This window comes from Engraulis encrasicolus, chromosome 15 (genome assembly GCF_034702125.1).
Source record: "Engraulis encrasicolus isolate BLACKSEA-1 chromosome 15, IST_EnEncr_1.0, whole genome shotgun sequence".
NCBI classification, from domain to species: Eukaryota; Metazoa; Chordata; class Actinopteri; order Clupeiformes; family Engraulidae; genus Engraulis; species Engraulis encrasicolus.
This window is the reverse complement of record NC_085871.1, coordinates 9,428,058-9,438,057: the sequence shown is the minus strand read 5'-3', so window position 1 is coordinate 9,438,057 and position 10,000 is coordinate 9,428,058. Positions and strand designations below refer to the sequence as shown.

Sequence of the window (10,000 nt, the reverse complement as noted above, 5' to 3'; positions counted from 1 at the left end):
ACACACCAAGTGTCTGTGGAGGGGGGCGAAATCTCTACGGGGCTGTCTGCAGCACTGTGCAGACAATTTGGTTTCTGAGCATAAACCGGACTTGAAGTCACACACAAATCTACGATTCTTCCTGCAAGAGCACAAGTGACTGTGCTTGTTGCTTCCTGATCTCTTTCTGATAGTAGACAAAAGAGATGTTGGTAATGGGGGGGATGGGAAGGGATCAGGAGCTAGCCAACGTACAGTTATACAGGTGAGGCTTTACTTGTGGGCATTTGGGTAGGGGACAGAGGTGGCTGATGGGTAATGTAGTTCTGTACTCCTCCCTATAGAGGCTTTGCCTGGCCGGGTTGGCAATCACCTGCCACAACAGTAAGCCCATACGACTTTGTTGCTGTCGACCAACGTTGACGGAACCATGTGAGCGAGAACTTGTTGTCACGATGTGGGTGTTATTAAATACAGCGCATTTGCAGTCGGCCACAAATATGAACGAGACGATGAGCTCGCACCGGTTTGCTCTACTAACACACCACGTGTGAGGAGTGGGGGGACAGGCAGTGAGGAGGAGCTGAAGTGGGGACCTGCGCAAACTTGTGTAGAGGTGTGAGACAAGACACATATACACACGTGAGTGAGTTGTTGACCAACCAGTTCATGGGCGCGTGACCTCGGAGGCAGTCCGCCGACGAGCGTTGAAGGGGATAAGCAACTGCAGAGGTTGCAAGATCTGACTGCAGCCGCATTCATCCCGCGATAGTTTTACACCATGTGACATGTCACCTCGTCAACGCAACGTCGACGAAATTTCGAAGTTTGACAGGAAATCTAACCGTCATGCAGCATTTTCCATCCAGGGTGCATTGCTGTCTAAATGCGCATGCATGCGTTGACACATCTCGAATGCACCTAGTGACTGCAGTGGGCATAGTAGTGATGGGTGTGTTTGGCTAGGGGACACAGGTGGCTGATAGGTAGTGTAGTTTGACAGTACTCACTGTAGAGGACGTGCCTGGCCAGGTTGGCAATCACCTGCCGCCTCCAGCCCTCGTCCTGCAGGTCTCTGGACACTGGCTGCTCTTCCTCTCGAAACAGCGACTCGTCTGGCCTGGAGTAGTCAACGCCAATACCGTCATCATTAAGGTCACCGATAACATTTTGCTCGTCAGACATTATCTTTACGCTCATCATTTGCAGGTTCACCACAATTTCAATCAAGATCATCGCAATCATCACCATTCAGTGTCCTGCTTTGTTTTCAGGTTGAACACCACCACCATGATTGACACAAGTGCCATGAAGTCTCATCAGTCAGAACTGTGATCTTTTGCATTTACCGTGATTCCCCATTTACTGACATAGCTACAGTCCAGAAGCCCACATGTGCGGTAAAACCCAGTCATTTGCTACGTTTACATGAGACATTCAATTCAGAATTAACTGCCTTTAATTCTTCATAAAGCTTGATTCCTGCTTGAATATCTGATACAGTGACACCAGGAAAGGTGAAATAGGAGAGTATCATTAGTGTAGTGCATCGTATCGTCCAAGGCATGGGCTCCCAGATCGGATTAGACCCCCTGACTCAATTACTGTGTAACCAACCAAGCAACCAAGTGATTAAACCAATAGAACAGAACGTCACAAACCAAATGCTGGTTAAATCTGCTAGGAGGTCATGTCCATTCTCACTGGAAAAGAGAAGAAGCTGACATTCGTAAGGACTGAAGAGTGTTACAGTGTGTGTGTGTGTGTGTGTGTGTGTGTGTGTGTGTGTGTGTGTGTGTGTGTGTGTGTGTGTGTGTGTGTGTGTGTGTGTGCGTGCGCGTGTCTATACAATGTGTCAGCTGATGTTTATTGCCACAGTGGTTTGTCCATGTGGGCGTGGGGAACTCCATCTGTCAGGTAATGTGTGGTAAAGCTGAGGTTTGTTTAAGAGCGTGAAGCCCAAAACAGCAGCAACCATGTGTGTGTGTGTGTTAATGTGTGTGTGTGTGTTAATGTGTGTGTGTGTGTGTGTGTGTGTGTGTGTGTGTGTGTGTGTGTGTGTGTGTGTGTGTGTGTGTGTGTGTGTGTGTGTGTGGCTCTGCACAGAGTCCACACCACAGCAGCCGCAGGGCACACAGGAAGTGAAAGATATGAGAAGTGAGACAGGAAGTCAAGGAGGAAGTGGGTATGTCGGGTACAGTATGGTGTTCGGTACGTACTGGTTCATTGATGATGGGGCCATGTATACACGTCTTTGGCGTACACTACGTACGGTGTTGGTGATATAAACAGTATATCTATCTGGCGAGTGGTGCATATTGGGCATCAATGATGGTGAAGAAATTAAAAGCAGCTTTATTTCCATCTGCCTTTGGTCATAGCTAGTTATCTACTTTCTATAATATTTTCTACAATATTTTTTCCTCTCTTTTCTCAGTTTTTTCTCTTTAGCACATTGCATGACAACTATGATAATGTGCTATACAAATCCTATTGCAATTGCTATTTCTATGTGGTTGATGCATATTGGGCATCAATGTTGATAAATACACAGTGCGCATTTCTATTGTGTAGAGTAGGCTACATACTGGTCATCGATGATAACATTGCGTACATGTCTATACGGTACAGTACATACTGGGTGGATGGTGAAATGTAGTGTAGAGTGCATACTGGGCATCGATGATGGGAATATGTAGACTGAATACAGTATAGTTTATATTGTGTAGGGTACGTACTGGGCATCAATGATGGGAATATGTAGACTGAATATAGTGCTTATTGTGTAGGGTGCGTACTGGGCATGGATGATGGGAATATGTATATTACTGAATATAGTGTAGAGTACGTACTGGGCATCAATGATGGGAATATGTATAGTACTGAATATAGTGTTTATATTGTGTAGGGTGCGTACGGGGCATGGATGATGGGAATATGTATATTACTGAATATAGTGTTTATATTGTGTAGGGTGCGTACTGGGCAGGGATGATGGGAATATGTATATTACTGAATATAGTGTTTATATTGTGTAGGGTGCGTACTGGGCAGGGATGATGGGAATATGTATATTACTGAATATAGTGTTTATATTGTGTAGGGTGCGTACTGGGCAGGGATGATGGGAATATGTATATTACTGAATATAGTGTTTATATTGTGTAGGGTGCGTACTGGGCAGGGATGATGGGAATATGTATATTACTGAATATAGTGTTTATATTGTGTAGGGTGCGTACTGGGCAGGGATGATGGGAATATGTATATTACTGAATATAGTGTTTATATTGTGTAGGGTGCGTACTGGGCAGGGATGATGGGAATATGTATATTACTGAATATAGTGTTTATATTGTGTAGGGTGCGTACTGGGCAGGGATGATGGGAATATGTATATTACTGAATATAGTGTTTATATTGTGTAGGGTGCGTACTGGGCAGGGATGATGGGAATATGTATATTACTGAATATAGTGTTTATATTGTGTAGGGTACGTACTGGGTATCAATGATGGGAATATGTAGACTGAATATAGTGTTTATATTATTTTGCGATATCTTGGTTTGATTCAGTATTGTTGTTTATATAGTGTAGGGTACGTACTGGGCATCGATGATGGTGGGCAGGAGGATCTGCTCTAGGGTGAGGGGAGCCGGCAGGTGACGACATCGCTGAGTACCAAGATACTCCTGCGGGGGAGAGAAAACGTATGACGACAAACACACGTCAGCCACTTTAAAGGGTAAACCAGTTCAGACAGTTGACTTAACAAGAGAAACAAAATGCCCACACATCCTACTGCACAAGAACAATAACAACAAACACACCCTCTTACTACATAATGGCAAATAGCTATACGTCACACACAGTCACAAAGACACAGAAACACACACAGTCACAAAGGCACACACAGACACACAGACACACACTTACTTTGAGAGAGAAGGGCTGGGTGAAGTCCACACGGACGCACCCGTAGTTCTTCCTCAGCATTCTGAACACCCCACAGGCCACGCCCCACAGACTCTCATTCTTCTTGGGCTTACCCTGAGAGAGAGAGAGAGACAGAGGGGGGGGGGAGACAGAGACAGCAAAACAGAGACAGAGAGAAGAAAGGTCACATTACAATGCAATTAAATCATAGCCATGCCTAGTCCTGTTTTGAGCAGGTCCAAGTAAGGACTTGGAATGAGGCTTGTTTATGCTCGCTGCTCACTCTGTCTCTGTGTCTGTCTTTCCGCCGCGTTAAGCAACAGAGAGAGGTGACATCACTATGGAGTAAAATCATACCTGATCAAAATCAAATCAGGCCGAGTTTTGAGCATGGTTGAGCAGCACGGGTGTTTTGAGTGTAGTGCATTGTACGCTTGTGCTCGCTGTACTTGCGGTCTTTTAAGGTGCCCAAAGGCACAAGCAAGATGTTGGTGTGTGTGTGTGTGTGTGTGTGTGTGTGTGTGTGTGTGTGTGTGTGTGTGTGTGTGTGTGTGTGTGTGTGTGTGTGTGTGTGCGTGTGCGTGCGTGTGTGTGTGGTGTCCTTCGATGATGATTTATATGGTATGCCCACAGGCACCATTGTGTGTTTTATATGTGTGCCTGTGCCTGTGTGTGTGTGTGTGTGTGTATTACGAGTTATGCCCGTGTGTGTATGCTATACCAGTTGTTCGCTGTTGTAGTTTCCTTCGATGATGCGGTCGTAGGAGATCCCCACGGGCACGATGAGCACGTCGGGGATGTTGCTGGTGCAGAGCGTATCCACGACGATGGACAGCATTCCGGCGCGGGCGGGAGACGGCTTGCCGCTACGGGAGCGCGTGCCCTCCAGGTACACCTCCAGGAACTGCTGCTGACGAAGCAACTCCTCTGTGTACTGTCAAGAGAGAGAGAGAGAGGGGGAGAGAGAGAGAGGGAGGGGGAGAGAGAGAGAGGGAGGGGGAGAGAGAGAGAGAGAGAGAGAGAGAGAGAGAGAGATAGGGGGGAGGGAGGGAGAGAGAGAGAGAGAGAGAGAGCGGGAGAGAGAAAGGGAGGGAGGGGGAGAGAGAAAGGGAGGGAGAGAGAGGGAGAGAGAGGGAGGGGGAGAGAGAAAGGGAGGGAGAGAGAGGGAGAGAGAGGGAGAGAGAGAGAGAGAGAGAGAGAGAGAGAGAGAGAGAGAGAGAGAGAGAGAGAGAGAGAGAGAGAGGGAAAGAGACGCACATTACAATATGCACACACGTACAGTGGGCAGCCGTGGCCTAGCGGTTAGAGTTGGTCTTTCAATCTAGGGGTTGCAGGTTCGAATCCCCCCTGACCTCTCCCTACATCTCCATCCATGGCTGAAGTGCCCTTGAGCAAGGCACCTAACCCCACATTGCTCCAGGGACTGTAACCAATACCCTGAAAAATAATAGTTGTAAGTCGCTTTGAACAAATGAAAGCGTCAGCTAAGTGAAATTGTAATGTAATAATAATAACAGTACACACAAATAAATACAACCATGTTATCCTGTGAACACGCGTATGCAGGCAGGTGCACGTGAACGCAAGCAGGCACGCACGCGCACACACACACACACAACACACAACACACACAGGTCCAAACGCAAATGGCTGTGTGTGTGTGTGTGTGTGTGAGGGAATGTCACACATTCCATACCAGGTGCCTTGGGTAGAGCGTTAAATAAACACAATCCATCTCTTGAAGACAGACTGGGCTATTTCTCAGTGACGCGACCCAGGGATGACCGGAGCACTCAGCATACTTTAGAGGTTTTTTTATTTTTTGGTGCACAAAGTGACGTTTCGACACGCCTGAGAGTCCTCAGAGTCCTCAATCCATCTCTTCCTCGTCACATAGATATAAGCCTCAGGGGGAAACATGGTACCTCAGTGTCATTGGTGGACTTCAGGGTATATGTTACGGTATGCAGTCTCACCAGACTGGTGGAATCATCTCTTTCTGGGTTTCTGTAGAACTGGACTTGACTCCATTTGAACAGGTCTGGCAGCATGCTCAAAAGGCTACCAAGGACACTGGCCTGTTTGAGTGTGTTTGTCGGTGAGTGAGAGAGAGAGATAGAGAGTGTGAAAGTAGCAGAGAGAGAGAGAGAGAGAGAGAGAGAGAGAGAGAGAGAGAGAGAGAGAGAGAGAGAGAGAGAGAGAGAGAGAGAGATAGAGTGTGTGTGTGTGTGTGTGTGTGCACGTGGGAGTGTGTGCGCGGGAGAGAGAGAGATAGTGTGTGAAAGTAGCGGAAATAGAGATAGTGTGTGTGTGAGAGTGTGTGTGTGTGTGTGTTGGCTGAGGTGCAGGAGCGTGAAATGTAGAACCTCTGGGCTCCAAATCTCTTTCTACCCCACTGCCATCAAGTGTGTGTGTGTGTGTCTTTCTACCCCGCCACGCCTTCGCTATGCCCCGCCACCCCTCGGAAAAATTCGGAGTCCTGTCAGGGTTCTAACAAGTGCAAACTTGCGTTGGGCTACGGCCCGTTACGCTATGATTTTGGACCGCTTACAGAGTAACGGCGTCCTGTCTGTATTTATTTGTACAATAAAGACAGATCAATGTCAGTGGGCTATGGCCCTTCTGCCAAACTTGACACTTTTCCGTGGATTTTTGACGGTTTTAAGTCATCTCTGTGAGCTCTGCGTTAGATTTCAGATATCTCCCAGCGCTATACAGGGTCGGAAATTGCACCTTAGGTGGCACGCGACGGCATGAGTTATGTCCAAAAGTAGCATATAATTTGTGTTTGCTAAAAGCCATCACTGTAAAAATAGTTCACAATTAAAAGCAAATAGAAAGGAAATATGCCGCTTTTTATTGAGCTAGGCCTACTGCGTAAAGTTCCTTGATCTGCCATCATGTTACGTGCGCTAAGAAACATCATCCAAATCTGACCGAGAGAACTGTTAACCATGCGTGCCCACTTCGGGTAGTTCCAAATGTCGAAGTTGTTATAAGCCTAAGCTCTCTGCGTGACTAAGCAGTGATAGTCGTGATTTATTATAAAATTAAAAGTGAGAACTGCAACAAACGCGTTCAAAGTTTAAGGGTCGGAAATGGCACCTTGGGCGGCACGCGATGGCATGAGTTATGTCCAAAAGTAGCCTATAATTTGTGTTTGCTAAAAGCCATCACTGTAAAACTAGTTCACAATTAAAAGCAAAGAACTGTTTGATTTCCTCCATTTACTTAAGACCTGATGTAAAGCAGGAGGAATTTTCTACCAAAGACAGGCAATATGCTGCTTTTTAGCCATTGATACTGCGTAAAGTTCCTTGATCTGCCATCATGTTACGTGCGCTAAGAAACATCATCCAATTCTGACCGAGAGAACTGTTAACCATGCGTGCCCACTTCGTATTGTTCCAATCTCGAAGTTGTTATAAGCCTAAGCTCTCTGCGTCTCTTGAGTTATTAAAAGGGGAGAACCGCAACAAACGACACATAGCGTCAAAGTTTAAAGAAAGAAAAATCAGCGTGCTGCCACAGCGTTTAGGCTACGTTAAATGATAATAGGCTACATATGTGGGTCTTGATATGACAAAATGATGTCCATATGCTTCATCATCTTTGAAAATAACCGTTCAATTAAACGTGTTCACTCGTTCCGACTGTCCTGCTTAATTCTGTTATAGCTTCTGCAGTGCAGACACGTGTCATCCAAAAATCCTATTATTCCCCCTTGTGTCCGTGCACAAAGCAAAACGCTGTGTCTCTCAAAATCTGTTGTTCATTTAACATAAAATAACGGTATCCTTGCACGTCCTTCCAGCGGTCTAGTAGAGAGGCGTCCCTTTCGCTGTTATCCACATGCGTTTTAAATTAACCCTTGAAGCGCCGCGGCAACAGGGACTGTAGGCTTCAGTAGCTATTGAATTGGGCTTTTGGGCTGAACATCTACCATTGAAAACACTGAAATATGAGAGATATAATACATTTTCACAGTCAACATGCAACATTTAAATGTAGGCCTGAAATAACTGGCTATGGTGTGCTTTTGATTAGGCTAGCCTATGTTAAATATCCAAATAGCCTATTCATTCCTGTTTTTCATTCATCTTATTTTGTGCCTTTTTGTTTCATTAAACATCATTTGTAGGCCTCATTAAAACTGTAGGCCTACTGCAATATAAAGAAACCTGCGGTTTCAGTGCAGTAGCATATGCCTGCATTATTATTAGGCCTACTGCAGTAGGCTATTAGTGTGTTTTTGTAGGTGTGAATGCAGTTATTTACAGGAAACTGTGATACGGTTACACTCCTGGGGAAAAAATGTTTTTACAGAAGGCACAGTCTTTGCATCTCTGGTTACATTATTAAGGAGAGAGTTTGGGTCCTAGGCAGCAGCCAGATCAACTGTAAGACTATTGTAACACATTGGTGTGATACATCATTGGTTCCCAACCTGGGGGCCGGGCCCCCCAGGGGGTCTCCTTGGTTGGCGGGGTCCTGCCACCGCGCCTTCAAGAAAATCCTGGGGGAAACCCTGGTGCGTGTGTGTGTGTGTGTCTTACGGCGTGCAGTAGGGAGCGGTACAGCACGTCCTTCTTCCCATCTGAGGTCTCGTCCAGACGCCGTCGGATGAAGAAGCCACCCAGCTTACGGATCAGAGTGCTGAACAAACACACGCACACACACACACACACGTTCACACACACACACTTAGACAGTGAGTTCTCGTCATGAAATTGGACAACACACTATAATTTACTATTGAATGGCAGTAATTCTTATTATGTACTGTCAAAGGTTAAAGTTCACATTTAACAAGCTAGTATCAAGTTATTTTCCTCCACTGACACAAACTGGCAGACAGACAGACGAGACAAACGAGACAAAAATACACACACATAATATCTCACACACACACACGCACACGGCTTGACTCTCACCTGAAGATGGGAATGTTGAGGTTGTTGCCGGCGGCGATGTGTGGGGCTTTGATGTTGTGGCAGAAGAGGATGAAGGTGATGAGCAGGTAGTCAATATGGGACTTGTGGACCGGCAGGAACACCAGCGGCACGTTGTTCTATACGACACACACACACACACACAGACCCACGACACACACACACACACAGACCCACGACACACACACACAACACACGACACACACAGCAACAACAACCACAGAATTGGGGGTCAGTTGAGAATCGGGCCGATAGTGGTGTAGATTGAGCCTGGCTTGAGGCACGATGGGAGATGCAGTCCTACCTCTGCAGCCCTCTTGACCATCTCCAGCTGGCCCTTGTGGATCTGGATACTCCAGAAGAAGCCATTGAAGAGCTTCAGCAGCACCCAGCCCGTCAGCCTGGAACACAAGCACCGGCCAATCAAAACAGAGCAGGAAAACAGCACAGACCAATCAAAATAGACCATGAAAACAGCACGGACCAATCAAAATGGACCAGGAAAACAACACGGACCAATCAAAATAGACCATGAAAACAGCACGGACCAATTCAAAATAGACCAGGAAAACAACACGGACCAATCAAAATAGACCATGAAAACAGCACGGACCAATTCAAAATAGACCATGAAAACAGCACGGACCAATTCAAAATAGACCAGGAAAACAACACGGACCAATCAAAATAGACCATGAAAACAGCACGGACCAATTCAAAATAGACCAGGAAAATAACACGGACCAATCAAAATAGACCAGGAAAACAACACGGACCAATCAAAATAGACCAGGAAAATAGTACAGACCAATCCGAATGCAACTGACACCAGCACCAGACCAGAGCCATGGAATTCAGTGCTGTGACAACCAGGCTACAGGAAGTCAGTTGGTGACATGAGTCACATAGATTCAAACAATTCTAGGCAGCGGCATTTCTGTTTGCAAGAGAACACAGAACCACTACATAACAAGCAAAGCTTAAGTAAAAATTAGCTAAAATGAATTACATTTACCTTTACCACACTTCCTGTCTTCTAGAACCACTTCCTGGAATAATTGGAACTATGGCAATGGCGTTCTGTGTGCGTCAAAGGCTCCATGAGCTGACATTGTTGTGAAAAACGGAACAC

At 46.0% G+C, this 10,000-nt stretch overlaps 1 protein-coding gene across 2 annotated transcripts in view; it reads right to left on the bottom strand.

Annotated features, from left to right (window-relative positions):
- Positions 1 to 10,000, bottom strand: part of gpam (glycerol-3-phosphate acyltransferase, mitochondrial) — a 40,014-nt gene that overhangs the window by 9,290 nt on the left and 20,724 nt on the right. The window contains exons 7-14 of one of the 2 annotated variants that reach the window (XM_063216988.1): positions 9,173 to 9,269; positions 8,851 to 8,987; positions 8,473 to 8,572; positions 4,638 to 4,850; positions 3,917 to 4,030; positions 3,587 to 3,672; positions 1,641 to 1,682; positions 990 to 1,099 (exon numbers count right to left, since the gene is read on the bottom strand). In XM_063216988.1, coding sequence (XP_063073058.1) covers positions 990 to 1,099; positions 1,641 to 1,682; positions 3,587 to 3,672; positions 3,917 to 4,030; positions 4,638 to 4,850; positions 8,473 to 8,572; positions 8,851 to 8,987; positions 9,173 to 9,269 — 899 coding nt within the window. The remainder of the gene's footprint in view (positions 1 to 989; positions 1,100 to 1,640; positions 1,683 to 3,586; positions 3,673 to 3,916; positions 4,031 to 4,637; positions 4,851 to 8,472; positions 8,573 to 8,850; positions 8,988 to 9,172; positions 9,270 to 10,000) is intronic. The other variant, XM_063216989.1, reaches the window with a different exon arrangement.